Source organism: Protopterus annectens, chromosome 11.part0, assembly GCF_019279795.1.
Source record: "Protopterus annectens isolate FY-2018-M chromosome 11.part0, PAN1.0, whole genome shotgun sequence".
NCBI classification, from domain to species: domain Eukaryota; kingdom Metazoa; phylum Chordata; order Ceratodontiformes; family Protopteridae; genus Protopterus; species Protopterus annectens.
Genome location: NC_056745.1, coordinates 815,667,239 through 815,686,334, shown reverse-complemented (window position 1 = coordinate 815,686,334; position 19,096 = coordinate 815,667,239). Strand labels below are relative to the sequence as shown.

Sequence of the window (19,096 nt, the reverse complement as noted above, 5' to 3'; positions counted from 1 at the left end):
TAAGGTACTGAATTAAAGGGAAATAGCTTCCAGCCTCTCTTGACAGCTCAAGGACTTTAGGCTTGTGATCTTATCTATGAGCATTTCGGATCTTTCTAATTGTTTGATTTGTTTTTGAGATACAGCCCAAAGGAAATATTTTACTCAGTAACTGGTCTGATCAATGCTGAGTACAAGGGAACAATTACATATTTAGACCTTGAAGATATTCCTTTTACAATTAGTTGTGCTAAAGAAAAGAATTTCCTGGCAACCATTCCACCATGATTGTCAAAAGAGATGGAATTGTCTTCCCAGGTTTCTAGATCTCTAACTGTATTTTCATTTTGTAATGATATGTTGTCCATACTGTATGATGAGGGGAGGTGCTGCTGCCAAAAATAACAATACTACAATTTTCTAGCATTTAGCTTGAGTCTATATTTGATACACCAAGAGTTTAACAGGGATAGTCCAAGCTGGAGGGTTTGGTTGTAAGATGGTTACTTAACAACAACCCCACTTTGCAGCCATCTATAAATATTGTTAGTCAGAAGTCTCGACACTTTACTTACTAAGAAGTGAAGGTGAAATGGAGAGGTCCCAGCACTGCTCCACGAGGGAAACACTGGTCACTTTCAGATGCTCTGATGAGGCTTCTGCAACTTGTATTACATGAATTGTGTCTTTTATCAAGTTTGCTATCCATCTTACCATGTATAGGCCAATTTTTAATGCATTTAGCTTCTATATGATGTCAGCATGTGGGACAGTGTCAAAGGTTTTGTCATGGTCAAGAAAAACTGTATATATTGATAGCCATTGTATATAAACTCTGTAACTCTTTTGCAGAAGTTTACCAGTTTCAGTACAGAGGATCTACCTTCACTAATCCAAATTGCTGTGGGGGATCAAGTTGAATAAGATTCCTGATATCGCAGTTTAAGAGGTCAGTTGTAATACATTCCATTGTGTTGCAGAAGAGAAGGTGGAGACATTTGCAATTACCTGGGTTGGTTGTAAGACCACCCTTATGGAGAGGCATCATATTTGCATTGCACCTCTAATCAGGGATGAAGCCAGGAGCTAAACAAATGGGTAAACAGTTTAAGTAGTGGGTCTCTAAATGCATATGTAATTAGGTATATTGCCAGATCCCATGGAGGAAGTATTTTTGGTCTTGGATAGCACTTTCAGTAAATTAACATTAGACATAATTGGTGGAGTAAGGTTTTCAGGTATTTCAGGTCTTTGGATAGAAATCTCAGGGGTGAAACTGGCAATAAATATGTTTGCAGCAATGTTGTCAATGTCTAATGGATCAGGATAGGATAAATAATTTTGAATAAGTTCAGAGCAATGTAGGGTATTGTTTATTAGTTTTCTAACATAGTTAAATAAGGGTTTATAAATAACTTTGGCTTTAGAGACTGATCTAAGTTCACAGGCTCTTTAAGTTAAGTTGATAGTGCCTTTCAGGTAATTTTGTAATGCTTTTGACATTTTCCTGGAAAATCAGGTTTTAGATCTGTGCTATTTCTTTTTTTTTTAAATGTTGTAGTCCACATCTGTGGTGGTGTATTTCTTATTTCTTAAATTTGGTTCTAGGGGTGACTGCTAGCTCTATGAATTTTTCTGAATGGATGTAGAATTCCTTATTGAAGGTTGTTGTTGTTGTATCAAGGTCAAGGCTGGTACCATTATAAGTGAATTTTGATATTTTATCATAGATTATATAGTCTTTAAATTTACTGTTAGGGTAAAGATTAGGCATAGGATATACAAAGGTCTACATTAGATCACCGAATGCTTAAAAAAGCGAATGATGATTAATCGACCCTATGTGAGCGAAAGCTTATAATGTTGAACTGTCAGAACAGTAAATTTTTCCAAGGGAAAAGAATCACTGTTCCGACAAAAACAAAAAAAAATAGAAAACACTTTAAACATTACATTATGTGGGGGGCTTCTCCCCCCACACCCCCCCCAATGTGGGGGGCTGTGCCCCCATACCCCTACTTAAATATACCAACTCTGAGACCACACTACAGTACCGAAAATGGCAAAGTAACGAAGTGGCCAAGCAAATTCTTTCCCAGGGTTCGCTTAAAAGACGCTTCGATATTTTGCCTTTTCAGTCTTTTACTTTCGACCAAGACACATTCGAAAGAATACATCTTCGGTCTTCTAATAGGAACCCATATACAAAGAACTGTTAACTTCTACAAGCTCATGCTCATGACATAATTAATATGAGATACTTTCATTTATTTAAACATTTCTTAAAAAGATCCACAGAGTTTTGTAATAAGCTTAGATCATGGAAATCATATTAAACACTGCAACAGAAATGGAAGTATCATACTTACTACAGAACTTTGGCCATGTCTGTTGAATCTCTGCCACCCACCTATGCCTGCATTGGTCACTGGTATGGCAGATACTAGTAATAGATGTCAGCTGATTCACCAGCTATGCCCACATATCTGTCTTTTTGAATGGGTCGTTACTCACTTCTTGTAATCTCTATTGGTAAGAAGGCTGCAGGAGGTGATGGAAAATCTTACTCTGCTCCTGGTACCAGCTTGCCCTCCCTGAGCTCTTACAATTGACATTGTCTTTGCCAGATTCCACTGAGAATGCAAGGTGGCTATGAGACTCAGACTGCTAGGGAGTCAACCCCACCCACTGATATGACACCATTCAGTCAAGTAGCACGCACACACTGATCTGATGACTGGTAAATGCAGGAAAGTAGATAAATTCACAGATTACTTGCACATGCACACACTCCATGTCAGAAAGGACAGTTAGAAAAAGTTTGAATGTACCTACAAGAGCTTTTTGTGACTTGTCCACAGCAGTATGAACTCCATGTGGAATCCTAGTATGCAAGAAGTGGTGGTATGGTGAACCTGTGTGCATACATGGACACTTTAAGGATGCGTGGCCAATGCACTTGGGATGCTTTGTGAATGCATGCCCAGGCATCACACACACATACACACACACACACACACACACACACACACACACACACACACACACACACACACACACACACACACACACACACACACACACTTACCTAAATGTTGATGAAATGGTAGACCTTTCTGGTTTAGTACCTCTCACAATATGGTCCAAATAGGCAGTCCATTGTACCAAGCTCCTGAGCAAAGCATGCCATTTTGTAGAAAGCGTGCATGGTACTGACTCTGTTCTGTGGTGACACTAAGAAAAAAATATGTTCATCCTCATGGGCCAAGAGTATATCAAGGAACATCTACAGTATCATCAAGGTAGAGACCTGTGAGATACCCAAGATGTCCCTGGTCCCCATAGCAATGATAGTGATGGATATACATAACTTGGTATCCACAGGACTGGAAGGATACACGTTTTCCCAGGTCCAGTTTGCAGGTTATACAAGTTCACCAAATTCATCATGATTTCCTTGTCCTCTCAAAATCTATCCAGTAATTCACATTCATCACAATTAAAATGGGTTATTCTCTGTCCAGTCCTCCTTCTCCTATGTTGACAAGTTCCTCTCAGCACACCAAGATTTGGTATTGCAGAGACAAGAAGCTGAAAGTGCAGAGCAGTAAGTCTTGCAACAAAACTGAGCATCTTTGCTGATTGCAAATTGACTGGAAAAGTTGAGTATCTGCGTTTTTATAATGCAAGTGTGCATGCTGGACTTGTGTACCAAAAAGCATCACTAAATAACAAAAGGTGGGAATAAAATCTCATTTACATAATTAAGTCACATCGTTTGCACATATTTCTTATTCACATATCATCATTCCCATTTTTGCCTGCAGCTTTCTAAGTTTCTAACTACTGTGCTTAATGTTATGTCCATGACTCACATCTCACAAGCATTTGTGTGCAGCCAGATCATATACCCACTGCATACTTGTTTAATGACAATGAATAACACCTTTAATTATTTACAGCCCTCTCTGACTTGTATAATTCTACTTCTAAAAGCTCTACTGCTTTTTAAGAATAATTCATTGTAAATGCAAGAATTCTTTTATGTTGTTGATATAATTCAAAAATTCCTCAAATCTCTCTACACCACCAATCCAAAACAGAAAAATATAATTTACGAAATGAAAAGAAGCAGATAAAAGTTGTTTAACCCTGTCCCAAATATTAATTTGTCCCTCTATCTGCACATTCCAGTGCTGACAAATCTGGCACCATTACCATTTCCATAGCCACGCTATATACCTGCCGAAAAGGTTTGTTGAAATGCAAAAATAAAGTTTCTACCATCGTCCTTAACAACTTTCAAACTAAAAGTAGTGTGTTTCTTACCATATTAACCATGACTGTTAAATAAGAGGTGAGCTAAGCAACCCCAATATTTAGAGGTATAACTAAATTAAGTGCATAAATGTCCATTGTACCTTAAAGTGTATCTTCATTTACAATGCAACCTGTAAAGTTTTTTCAAAAAAGTCATAAAGATTTAAAGGAGAACATTACAGGGTTAAGAACAGGATCAACAAAAAAACTGCTGTCTGCTTTATGCTTTGCTGCAGACATTATAAGTTTAAAAGGGAGATCAGTTTGGTTGCTGGGGACATTGTGGATACCAACAAAGAGTAATGTCATAGGTTTAGATACAATATAGTATTCAAACATGCTCTTGTTGAATGAAACCGATAGTCATCTCAACATGGTTTATTTATTTTGCTGTAATCTTTATTGACTGTGCTTAAGCTCATCTGCTTCTTGTACTCTTGAACTGAAAATATCCTTTCCACTTTAACTGCATATATGCTGCTATCCATTTTTACCAGGGTTTCATCTTTGACTGCTTTCATAAAGCTGCCAGTCTTTTGTTTAAGAAGTCCTTCCAGATGTCCATGGAAGGAATGAAAATATTTATTTTATATGGCTTTTCAAATCTTCCCATGTCTAATTTTCATATAATGAGTAAAGGTAGTTTCTGTCTGATGGGAAACAGGGTAAAAATTGCTGTTGCCTCTTAACACTTTTAAATTAAGTTGTCTGGTACAAAACCTCAAAGACAATAATGTCTCTAGCAGTATAGTTCTCCTGCCACATAAAAAATAAAGCCTTTTGTCTGTTTTGTGTTTCAGGAGCAGTAAACATTTTTAGAAGATAAGTTAATCATGTTAAATTTTGCATTTTCACAAAGTAATTTATCCTATATCTCTACATGTGCATGATTAATACTTGGACTGTGTGAACTATTTAAACTTAATTTAGCCATATTTAAATCCTCTGTTGCATTATTGACTTGTTCTATCAATGTCTGACAAACTCTATTGCTTTTGCTGTAGAAAATCCGGTAACTTTTTTCTGCTTTTCTACATCTTTTTCCTGTCTTTGATGGAAGATTCGTGACACTGTGTACCATCCCTTTTGTGATGATTTCATCCAGCTGTGTGATCTGTATCGTCTTCCCCTAGAAATGCATCTCCAACTGCATATAGCCCTTTTTGAAGCTACTCTGGAGAATCCCTGAGTAGTTCATATCCCATGCCTGTAAAACAAAAGATAATAAATCCACGGTGGGAATGAAGTACCAGCCTGGAAACTAAAGATTGTAGTCTGTAAAATTTATTATTATGTTGTTGAACACCACACCACACCAAAATGTATCAAGCGCTTTCACTCAGCTGATGCTGAGCTTTATCAAGATAAAAACAATTAAAACTCAAACTTCATTTATATATGCAATGCATAAATCATGTGATCAATTAAATTAATTAATTAAATCAGTGTATTGGAATAAGTGCTTAAAGTTGTACCAACCTAATATTGCACTTTATCATTAAACAAACCTAATGAATGAATTAAGAATATGCACATAGTATTTTGTTTAAATAATAGTTAAATAAAAACCTTAAAATTAATAATTAAACATCATAAATGTGCATATCCTAAAAAATGCACCACATAAAAAATATATAAAAAATATTAATAATAAATATTTACACTACAATTTTAAACCATGAATTCATAAATTACAAGCAAAATATAACAAATCACAAACAACTTTAAAATAATAATTAATAATTAAATAATTATAATTTAGCCCTTCTCAATTTTAAAACACTACTCAAATTCACACTGTCATTCAACCCGGGCCATTTTCCAGCATTTAATTTTAGCTGCCATAACAATTCCTTAAATTCTAATTTGGATTCCCAGTCATCACCCCTATTATCAGGGATAATTTGCTCCAAAACAAAAAACTTAATTTCCATATTGGGGCAAACTAATAAGTGTTTATAGAAAGCATTGGATTCTTTTTTCTTAGAGACATCATAAAAATGTTCATAGATTCTATGTCTAAGTGTCCTTTCAGTTTTTCCTATGTAGAAACTGTGACATTTTATACACATACCCAAATAAACCACATACTTTGCATTGCAGTTGAAATAGCCATTAGTTTGACATAAATATTTTCTTGATGGGACGTATACAGTGTCGTTATTAATGATAGCTTTACATTGCTTACACATCCCACACTTATAGGTTCCCTTCCTTAACCTATCAAAGGGTGTATTTGTGATCTGTTTTCTTTCAAATATTTCTTTCATATTGGTGTCTCTACGCCTAACAAATTTAGGGTGATCCGGAATTACCCCTCTTAGTTCTTCATTTAGTGTAAGAACCGGCCAATATTTTAATATTACTTCCTCTATTGAACTTGAATTGTTGGAATATGTATGAATATAATCAGTCCGATCAGTATTGTGAATATCAGCGTCCACCTTTCTTATGTCTATGTCCATCATTCCTAATAAAGGATGGTATTTTTCATTCCTACATGTAGTTACCTCCAAGGCCAAACCATTAATCAATGAAATAGGATAGCCTCTTTCAATAAATCTTTCTTTAAAAAAAGTAGCCTCTTCAAGAAAATAATCCATAGTACTGGACATTCTAGATGCACGTATAAATTGCCCTTTAACAATTCCTTTTTTCTGATAAAAAGGATGACCGATTTCAAAATGCAGAAAGGAATTTGAGTATGTGGGCTTTCTATAAATTTTAGAAGCAAAAATTTTGTCACCCACATCTTTAATAAGGGTTATGTCTAAATAATTCAAAGTATTTTCACTAACTGTGTGTGTGAAGGTTAGAAAAGATGTGGTTGTATTGATGTAATGAATAAACTCATTAAAAACATTTAATGTCCCACACCACAAAAGACAAATGTCATCCAAATACCTAACATAGTGTTTAATATATTTTGCCCAATCTGTGTTAAAAATAAAAGTTTGCTCCCATTTGTGTAATACAATGTTAGCATACAAGGAAGCACAGGAGGCACCCATTGCCACCCCTGTTTTTTGCCTGTATATTTCTCCATTGAAACAAATAAAATTATTCATTAAGACCATCTCCATAAATTCAATTAATAAATTAGTAACATTAGCATTCATATTTGCTTCATTCACGATTACCTCATTAAACCATTCCAAACCCACAGAATGGGGTATACTGGGAAAAAGTTGTACTATGTCAATAGTTACCATAAGTAGATCTTGGTCATAAAGGTCTGACCTTATACCTCTTAAAAAATCCCAAGAGCCTTTACATAAATACCTTAGGGATGTAACAAATTGCTTTAACATGTGATCTATATATTTCCCTAAGGGCTCAGTGATGCCCCCTTGACCGGAAACAATTGGTCTAAAATTCAAAGGGTTTAACCCTTTGTGTGTTTTCAGAATACCAAAAATCATTGGGGTTCTTGGTTTGGGAACTAATAAATAATTATATAATTTCTCATTTATAGCTCCTTGTAGTAAATGATCCATTAATAAGTAGTTAATTTTAGCATATATGTGTAACTCATTCCTTGAAATTAAATCATACTGTTCAGAATCTTGCAACATACAATGAATGTAAGTGTCATAGTCTGTTGTGTACATTAAAACCAAACTGCCCCCTTTATCCGGCTTCATCACCCTACACTTTTCATCCTTGAGAAATTTTATCAAGTTAACTTCTCCTTGTTTTAAATTAGACGCAACATGGCTGGTTTTTTGTTATCTAACACTCTAATATCCCTCTCAACCAATTCTTCAAACACCTTTATAGAAGGATGTTTAGGGGGGTTAAAAGTGCTTTTTCTAGAAAGTGTATTATCTGGACAAGGTTGACCTTTAAAATGAAAGGCCAAATTCAAATGTCGAACAAATAATTTAAGATCTACTAATTCTGTTTCTAGTTTAAAGGAGCATGCTGGAACATAATGCAGACCTCTTGTGAACAAGTTAAAATATTCATTCTTGACCTCTATATCAGTGTAATTGTAAACAGAGAAATTATTCTTTTTAACTACAGTATAGTCTTTATTGTTAGAAAAATCTTCAACCGCAACATATGAAGTTTCAGAGATCATAATAGTAACTATTTGTTCCATCTCTGCTGCTGAAATGTCACCCCCCTCCCCCCCGACCTGTCTGGGGGAAATGTAAAATCCTGATGTGAATTTTTTCTATCCCTTTCTTTTTCTGCTAACCTTTCACTTCTCCTAGGCAGGTCCTGAAAAGGGGTTAAATCATTATTATTTTGCTCATTGCCATGCTGTACAGAATTATTATTCACCCACCTAGCCCTAGTTGGAAGTGGGTATGCAACCCCTTCCCTATATTCTCTCAGGTCTCTTTCCAATTTGTGTATCTTGCGATTCAGAACTTTACCGGAAAACTGATCAATTTCTTTGAATAAATTATCATAAGTTTTCTTAACAGAAAGAAAGTTCGAGTCACTAGTTAAAGAATTATTAAGCACATTTAAATCCTTCAACAAAGTATCAGCCTTCACTTCATACTCCGCTATCATTACCTCTAACATTTCTATACCTGCACGGTTAAAGATATCACACAATTTTTTGTAATAAACAGTTCCCATTTGAACATTGTTGGGAAATTGGAATCATCTTAAACCCTTTGGTACTCTTTCTACCTTTACACATTCCTTCAGATAATCAATCTCCAACTGATTCGTTCTAAGAGCATACATTTTATCTCTTAGTACGTTAAAATCACAGTCAATGTCCAAATTATTTCTGATATTAACAGTACCTTGTTCAAACCAGAACTGCTGTCCGGCCCATGTGTTAAAATCAAATTCTTTAGTCCGAGTGTTCATATCATTCGACTGCTGCTGCTTATTGGAATATGTCCTGTTGTCCCGTTTACCCGTACTCTGCTGTTGAACAGGACCAAGCTGATGACATCTGCTTGTAGACGCTGGCTCAGTTGAATTACATCGTTTCTCTTGCTGCAGACCCTGCTGCTGGTTGCCTGGCAACGTTAAAGAAGAATCTAAATGCATGATGTTAAGTGAATTTGTTAGTTGCGTTAGTAAGTCTATAACTTTGTTAAATTTGGAACGGGTAACAGGTCCGTCCCCATCCATTGCTTTAAATAGTTGTGGAGTGTTCTTCAAATCGCTCGATACTACCTCCTCGGCTATGAACCCAAAACAACGAAGCAAAAGACAGAAGCACAAAAACCAGTAAAACAAAAGATAATAAATCCACGGTGGGAGCGAAGTACCAGCCTGGAAACTGAAGATTGTAGTCTGTAAAATTTATTATTATGTTGTTGAACACCACACCACACCAAATATCCCATGCCTATTTCTATAAAAAGTAAACGTTTAATTCATTTTCTGTTATATTTACACTATTTAGTCTTCACTATGTTACATTAGCCACAGATGGTTTTGTATTGTATTAGACATATAATATGCTGAACTATTTTTAAATTATTTGCACTATTGGTATTTCAGCTTTAGTTTTAAAATCCTCAAGATGCACTTCATGTTTTTAATAAACAATTTTCATCAAGATCATCCAAGTATCTTGTGATATCTGTAGCAAATGTTTATGTAAAGCTGAATCTTCCACAATACCATTTGAAACCCTTAGCCTTTTAGGAACCCTGTTGAGCTGTCTGCATCTATCTAATAAGTGTTTTACCATATCATGGTTTTAAATTTGAAGGCAACTTACTACAAATCTGTAAGCAGGCTAAATACTTGAATATTTACATTAACTGGTGCTAAAGAGATAGAAGAAGCTTATTCAAATAGTATTAGGTTTAGTTACAATATGATCATTATAATCATTATTATAATGTAACTGTATGCTATGTGTTTCCCACATAGGCTTTTCATAGTAAATAAAATCACTTCTATACACATTTAATAGGCATTTTAATAAATTCATCTTTTTAGTGAATAGTAGCATTAGCATCTCTTGAAAATGTCACATGTCTGTGCAATCTCTGGAAAATCTGACAAGACTATTTTTCTAGAAAACTGATCAGTATTGATATTTCTTTCTGTAATACATAGAACATTTGCTATTCACCATCTATCTTTAGGTAAAATATTAAGTGCAAAGTAACAAGTCTAGTATGCTGGTGCTACATGACCAAACTGTATAGCCTGACACAATATAATCCAATATTTAGAACTTTAGGTTGGTTGGGTCAGCTTAATCTTTCTAGACTTTCAGCAGAAGTATAGTGGCTATCTAGCACATAGCGGTATGCATTGTAATTGGCTGGATGAAAGTGGGCAAAGCATTAAGGCTGAATGGGATACTTTTAGAACTCTGTAAAAATATATATGGCTGATAGAAAATGATGGATTTAAAGCAACAAGATATGTAATAATTTTTTATATTGTTCCTAAATTGACCATGTAGTTTTGTCATAACCACTGAATCTTTTATTTTTCTTTTTGATTTATTGCTCTTAGTCATGTATTTATTCTGATTTCATTTATGCTAGTATGGGCCTGATCACTGCATTTTATTGGCTAAATATCAGAGTTAGTTACTTAAATATCAGATGAATTAGTATTGTTTATGCCCTCAAGTAATAACATATCACATTTACTGAAGACAAAATACAGATATTGGAATGCATGTGAATGTGCATGCATGCATGTGTGAGTGTGTGTATGTTTGTGTGTGTGTGTGTGCACGTGCACGAGCGTGTATGTGCATGTGTGTTTGTGGCGGTCTCTGTAGAATCATGGGTAGGAGGAATACTTAATATAGTTGTTCCAACTCTGCTAAGTGTTCTATTCAGAGACTTGGAAAATAATGAATCACTAATGACATTTATCTTCATGTGACTCCTGTATGTCTGAATCACTAGTTAGCTATGCAGAACTGCTAGAGCACAACAGTGAAGTACTATTTGTGCTAAGGAACTATTGTTTTAGAGCATCCATCTGCGTGCATTATGATTATGTGTGCATGTGTATTTCTGTACTTGTTTCCCAGACTTTCTAATACTTTCAAGAAAAAATACAATAACTTAAAATTATTTTCATGTGAGCACATAATCACTGAAAGGTTAACACCTCCTTCCCAGGTTAATTAATTATTCGGTTCCTGTAGAGAGCAGACTTAAAATTCCCATTAAAAAAACAATCTCCTGCATTTGTCAATATCATAAAAAAATGAAGATGACATGACCTATATGAAATGGCTTAATTATTATTACAATAAGGTTTCATTTATAGTTTTCTAAAATGTTGTACTATGAATGTATATACTTCATGGAAAAATACTTATTGATTTATGCCAACCTGATCACTGCTTTTATAAAATTTGTTGTTACTGATGGACTGCATTTACCAATAACTTGTTAAGATTAGATAGTATTATGTATTTCTATGTTGTATAATTTATTTAGCTATATACACTTTACAATTTAATTATTTTCCTAAGTTGTTATATCCAGTGTTTTGTATTTTTCTTTGAATAAATAATGCACATAACTACTGTCATTTAAATAGTTGCTGATGGTCTGTATTAACTGACCATCAATAGTTATGTTTAAAGGGTAGCAGTAAACCTGCCATGCTGATTCATATGATATTACTTTCACCCCATGTTGTATACAACTCATTCTGTTTTTTTTTTAATTGAAGTTTTGTGCCTTGGGCATGTGCAGAATGCACAAAAAAGTTATTCTAGTTAGTGATCAATACATAATTGTTATGAATGTTTCTATCCTAGGGAAAGCCTCACCAAGGCCCTTCTGAAATACTTGGAACAAACAGAAAAATTAATGGATAATCAGGTCAGTCTTTCATGATATTTACTGAAATATATATAAACATTTTTGATGGATGGTGCTCCTTTGTTTGGTGCTAAAGAGCCACATTTTCATTGTCCTGGGATTCAAACTATATATGATATACACAGTCTTCTGTGTATTATAGCAATAATCCACAGGAGGTGTAAGTATTTCATGTTGTAATCATGGTGGATAGAGTTTTTTGGTCACAGCGGCAAAGTTAGTATGATCAAATCAGAACCACCACCTTGAGCAAATATATGAATTAACTACAACATTGCGATCGTATATTTATATTTTACAGAAACATTATTTAAAATTAAAAAAATAGATATGACACTTTGGTATTATTTCTGCTTGTTTGTGCTTCTGTTTTTCTGCACACATATGAGTCAGTTAAGCTGGCCACATGTTCATATATGTGGGGATGCATTTACTGTGCATTGTTCTGGTTATGAGCTTTACTGCCATATTGCAGGAGTGCATTGCTAAAAATAAGACTGGTGAAAAGTTCTGTTTTTAATCATTGTTTTTCTTTTTTGTGTGGTATATGATTTGCTTTGCTAACTACTTCTTGTCAGATAGTAAAAAAGAAAAAGTAGGAATGGAGGCTGTTTCAAGTTATATTTTCAGTCTAATTTTATCTCTAGACTTTAGCACAATGAAATTCAATGGTAAAACCTTGTGAATATATATTATCTTTTGCCTAATAATTATGCCCTATACCTAGCTCTCAACATCTTATCCCTTGAATCAGGGACAAAGTCAAAAATAATCAGGGTCAAAGGTGAAAACTTAGTAGCACTTTTTAAAATATTAACTTTTATTTCACTTAGGAAGTTCACAGAATTAATGGATTTGTATTAATACTCATAGATTCATAAATTGTTACTAGGCTAATAACCCAGGATGGCCTTTGTAAGGTTAGACAACTTTTCTCAAAAGAATAATGATATTTTGTATGCAAGTAGGACAGTGAGGGCCAGACATTTATATGCTACATCAGTCCATAAGGGACATGGATGTCAGGCCTGTGTAAATTTCCTGTTCCCCATCCACTGATCTAGGTTGTGCTTAAACTGGGTAATAGACAAGCTAAGCTTCACATGGATAGGAAGTCTGTTCCATAGGAAGGGCAATGTCTGGGACACATATCTGTCTACCCAGCATGTTCTGATTAACTCAAAGACAGACTACTGGTCCTTGGATCTTGCATTACTAGTACTGTTTGACTTAAAAATATTCAGGAGATTCACAAGTATGGAGTTTGCAAATGCCTTGCAGACCAGGCATAGAACACCCCTCTGAAATATATAGGAGACTGAGTAGACAGAAAGAGCTTTAAGGTACTCTCCATAAAGCAGCTTTGTTATACCTTGCATTTATTTTGTAAGAAACCTCCGAGGTCACTCTAGTTGCTGCATATGCCTGGTCAGGTACATACTGAAGTAAGCATTGTACTCTAAGATTGGTCTGATAAGAGCGGAGGACAGTGGGATAATGACTTCTTTGGACCTAGATGTCATGCTCTTACTTAGAAGTTGTGCAACATAAAAGTATTTTCTCACCACTGTGACTATGTGGTGGTTGAAGTTAAGGCAACTGTTTATGTGCATACCCAGATCCCTGACCACTGGGTCAACTCTTAGGATATATTATTCACATGGTAATTAGTCTGGATGGTTTACTTCTCAAAAGGTGCACTTATACATTTCTTAACATTGAGTTTAAGGCCATGACTTTGGCACCACTGGTTAGTCAGAGATAGGTCTTCTTGAAGAATGCTAGTATCTGCATGGGAGTTGTTGGTAACCTCCAGCTTACAATCTTCTGCAAACTTAATCAGCCATAAACCTTCAGCATTTGCTTCTATTTCAGAGAAATAGATGCCAAAAAGGGGTGGGCCCCATCTCAAGCCCTGGGGGACTCTGCTAGTAACTGTTCTCTTGGTGGAGATGGCCTCACCTTCTTTGACCTCCTGGGTCTTATCAGTGAGCCAGCTGGCTATCCAGCAGGTGATAAAAGAGTTTATACCTAAATTAGTGAGCTTTTATATAATGCCTGAATGTGGTATTATATGAAATGCCTTGGTCAGGTCAAAGTAAGCTGTGTGTACAGTTTTGCCTTCATCCAGTGCTTTGGTGACCTCTCAAAAAAGTCCACCAGATTTAATATGCCGAACTGTGATGGGTCCAGTGTTTCCAGATTACCTATGTCATTTATCATGTCCATGATGATTTTTTTTCTATGATCTTACATATGGCTGGTCAGATTTATGGGTCTGTAGTTACCCAGATTAGTGGTTGAACCTCCTTTGCACAGGGGAATGTCTGTAGCCATCTTCCATTCCTTGGGCACAAAATCTAACTATAGTCTCCAGCTGAAAAATGATTCTAGTGTATCTGAGAGGTCATGTTTCATGGATGTTATCAGGATCCACAGGGTGTTTTTGACCTTGGAAAGTGCATTGATGACCTATTCTGCAGTAATGGTTTCAGCCAAAACGTTGACAATGGCCTCCGGTTCAGTGTGGGTAATGTCATTTACAGTAAGTTCTGTTCATTGTTGTGTATTTCCCCTGAGGTTATAGACACAACTGTAGCAAGCTTAGTGATTTTCCTTTGCCAGTCTTTGAAATATTAATTAACCCTCTTAGCTGCCTGTTTACATTGGTTAAGGAGCTTTTAGTATACATGGCTTATTTCTTCCTATGCTTGGGCAAGATTTGTTTTTCTTTTGTTGTATAACTGATTAATATTGTAACTCCACCAGGGTGGCTTGCATTTTGAGTTTGTTTTATTCTTAATATGAGTAGGCACAGCTCACTCCATACAGCTATAGGTATGGCTTTACAGAGATTTTGTAAACAGCTCAGCATATGCTATGGTGTTTACTGGGTTTGGGGGTGTTTGGAATTTAGCCAAGGTGTTGCTTACTAGAGAGAAGTTAACATTGGAATAATTCCTAAACATTTTTGCTTTTATTGCATCATTGGATTTAATTTTTATATCAAACAATACTGCCTTATGGTCAGATCTGATGAGTGAAGACATCATATTGCATGAGGAATATTGCCCCACCCCCCATGTTTGTGAATACAAGAGGTGAAGGATGTTTGTACTTTTGGTAATAGAATGGACCAAGTGTTCCAGGACGTTGGTATTAACAAAGTTTAGGAATCACAGGGCTTGTGCATTAGAAGTGATGTAGGATTTCTTATCTATTAAGGGGTAGTTGAGATCCCTCATGAATATCGTATTGGGTTGAATGGTGAGAGACTTTAGTACATTGAGATAGGTAGTATGGGTTTTCTGGCATGTGGAGGGGGACCTATAGGTTGCAAGGATATGGTTCAAGACCCTGTTAATGATGACTTGCACATGTATGACTTCCAGTCGATCATACACTTCATTTTGTGAATAATTAGAAATCTGTAACAGTAATATCTGTCATTAATAAAATGACAGCAATCCTCACTGTTCTTTGACAAAAATCACAAGTTACACAAGGAGCAGAGCAAAATTCTAATGGAAAATTAGGGGCATCCATGGAAATCAGGCACAATTGAAAGATATGGCTCCACCCTCCATGGCTAACCAATTAATAACTGAGATGATACATTGATATGCAGGAGCTCACAAGTTTAATTCTTTCACATCTAGCTTGAGTAGAACTTCACACCTCCAAACGCCTGCAGAGTTTTTAGCTAGACAACTTTAATCCGAGTTAAAATTATGAGACTTCAGTCCTCCAACCTACCATTAAACAAAATTATATATCTCAAAAACTATAAATGTTGCAAAAAGAGGTGTGTTTTATACACTTACATGGACCCCCCCCCCCCACACACACACACACTAGAAGTTATGAAATGGTTTGATACGGTTAACTTCTTTATATGCTGTTTATTACAAGTAAAGTACTGCAGCCTAATCTACTTACAATAAATAGCATATAAAGATGTAAAAAAAAAATAGGAAAGAAAATATATGCTGTAAGACTATTTCCTGCATATCCACTTACAGAAAGCAATGTTACTTGCTGGCTACCGATCCAAGTATAGAAAGGGATTACCTTGCATTTTTCTGCTGTGCATGCTTTTATTGTCTAAAATGGCATATTCTTCATTCTGCTGCTGCTATGCATACTTTTTATTAGCGTTGCAAATATAAAAATAAGTACTGACAAAATCACTGCAAACAGTATGAGCTACACAAACAGAGGTGTAACTCTACGGATGCTCAACAATCTATCCTGTTGGTAACTGAGTAGCACAGATGTCTCATCATGCAACTGTATGTCGGTGCATGATGACAGACATCTGTGTAGGTCATAACTGCTTCTAAAACAAATCAGTTCACCTTCTAAGAGAAAGAAGGAGGAGACTGTATGTTTTAAGTAAAACTGTATACAAATGTGCTCTATGTGTCAGAGGTAGAAACAGACATCAGTTTATGTTAACTCAGCTAATGTCGTTTTGGAGTACAACAGATACTTTAGCATGCCATTGCACGATAAAGCCAACAAACCTAGGTATGTAAATTTTCATTTATTAAAATCTTTATTGGCGATAATATATTCTTGTTACTTGAAGTTACAGATGCACAATCGAGGGATTTAGAGTCTCTAGCTGTGTATATATATATATATATATATATATATATATACAAGTATCTATCTATCTATCTATACTTATCTATATCTATATATCTAGCTATATATCTCTATCTATCCATCTATATATATATATATATATATATATATATATATATATATATATATATATATATATATATACATATGGATTTACTTTATATCCTTGAAATACTGAAATGTCAAAATTCAGTATTCTAAAGCTATAAAGTAAAATTTTTGAAACACTGAAAACACAGAAATCTCACACACCAGAGATTTTGAATTTCGCGGTACTATTGCACACACACACACACACACACACACACACACACACACACACACACACACACACACACACACACACACACCATCCTCCCCACACACAAACACAAGCTCTCTACTACATAAAATCAGGGGGGGCAAGCCCCCCTGCACCCCCATACCCCCCCACTTAAATATTCTAACTCTGAGGTTGGACTACACACAAACACACACACAACACCACCACACAAGCTACATTCTGCTCGCACACACATCACAGCAACAAAATACACTAACACACACCACAGCCCCTACCCAAAACCTTAACATACACACACACACTGAATCCGTAACCACAGCGGAACCTCAGAAGTGTGAAATTCAAAACCTCCGGTACTCAAGGTTTTGAATTTCATGCTTCTGAGCTTTCCCTCTTTTCAGGATTCCACTTTATGGACTCGAAATACTGAATTTCAACATTTCAGTATTTTCAGCTTCTAAAGCGAATCCATATATATATATATATATATACATATATATATATATATATATATATATATATATATATATATATATATATATATGTATATATATGGGTCTACTTCACATAAGCGAAATCTCATAATGCCGACATTCAAAAAATCAAGACCAAAACATCGAAATTCCTTATGCACGAAAATTCAGTTGCTTGAATCCCATATAGTCGACAAGTAATGGTAACATCAGCATAGTCTGTATCACTGCCATGAGCACTATAAAAGGAGGGTCTATACCTTTAAAACGGTGTACTACGTACCCAAGCAAACATGACTGACATGAATCAGGAAGGACTTGGAGTTATCGGAAATATGTATAAAATGATAACATCTCAAAAAAGTAAGGAGATTTTAGTAATAGATGGTTATCTATACCATTTGTAATGCTACAGGAATTCTAGGAGGTATTGGGGTTGTAAGTATAAATGCTCACAAAAGTGCAAGGGTAGAGCTGTGACAACATTGCTTCCTAATGGATATAGGTTAGAAAAGTCTGTAGCTCACCATCATACAGGCGATCCAGGAGAAACTGAAAAATACACTGTGTGTCATGAGTTGAAAGTTAGGGCTGAACATAGCCGAGACACGGCGTGTTTACTTGTGCAGGATGAATTAGCATCAACTTCTCTAGATACAATACATAGCCTACCCAAGAGAAAAACCCTCTTACAACAGATAGGACGTGTGAGATGCAAAATTTGCATGACAGAGAGTAATGAAACACTTATTTTGTATAATATAGACTTTGTCATGTTTTCATTAAAATCAGCGTATTTCATTAGCAAAACTATGAGTGATGCTGCCACAGATAACACTGTGGTACTATTCACTACATTGAATAACTTGTATGATGTGAGTCGAGCAAGCATATGGTTAATGGATGGAATGTTACTTGACAACAGTTATATAGTCTGCATGGCTTGGTTAAATATGGTACGTACAGCAAGTACCATTAGTATTTTGCCTCATGTTAAAAAAATCACTAAAGGCTTATGACTATATGTGGCATTGCATGTTTCATCTGTTGTCTGAGCACAGATTAAAGGTTGATGTAATGTACCTGCTCTGTGATTTTGAAATTGCTGCATTAAAGAGTATGCGTCTTAATGTTCCTGGTGCCCAATCCAAGGGATGCCTCTTTCATTTCAGGCAGAACTTGTGGAGGAAGGTGCAGGCTTTGGGAATGGTGTCTATGTACAACAGGGATCCAGTGTTTCAATTGTCCGTTAAGTGTTTAGCTGCTCTTGCATTTGTTAAAGAATGTGAAGTGCAGAGCATGTTCCAGGTACTGAAAAAACATTTCCAATGGAAGGTAAAGAGCTTTTAAATATTTTTCAGACTGGTATGTGTACGGTAAACTCCAAAAGTTTAGTACACGTACCTCCTCATCTGTCCGTTTCCCACCACTATTTCCCATTGCTTTCTGAAACGTGTATGAGTTAAATGAGCTATTCCTCCCTCGTATACAAAATTCTGTCGAAGCTTGGCATAGGCGACTTAAGTGTTTGTTGGGTACTAGAGGTACTGATGTAAGTGTGTTAATATTAGTGTTGGTAAAGGAACAAGACTGTGTAG

General features: G+C 35.5%; 1 protein-coding gene across 1 annotated transcript in view; it reads left to right on the top strand.

The window, feature by feature from the left end:
* Positions 1 to 19,096, top strand: part of LOC122815000 (phosphatidylinositol 4-phosphate 3-kinase C2 domain-containing subunit gamma-like) — a 188,379-nt gene that overhangs the window by 36,466 nt on the left and 132,817 nt on the right. The window contains exon 2 of the mRNA XM_044087255.1: positions 12,029 to 12,092. Coding sequence (XP_043943190.1) covers positions 12,081 to 12,092 — 12 coding nt within the window. The 5' untranslated portion in view covers positions 12,029 to 12,080. The remainder of the gene's footprint in view (positions 1 to 12,028; positions 12,093 to 19,096) is intronic.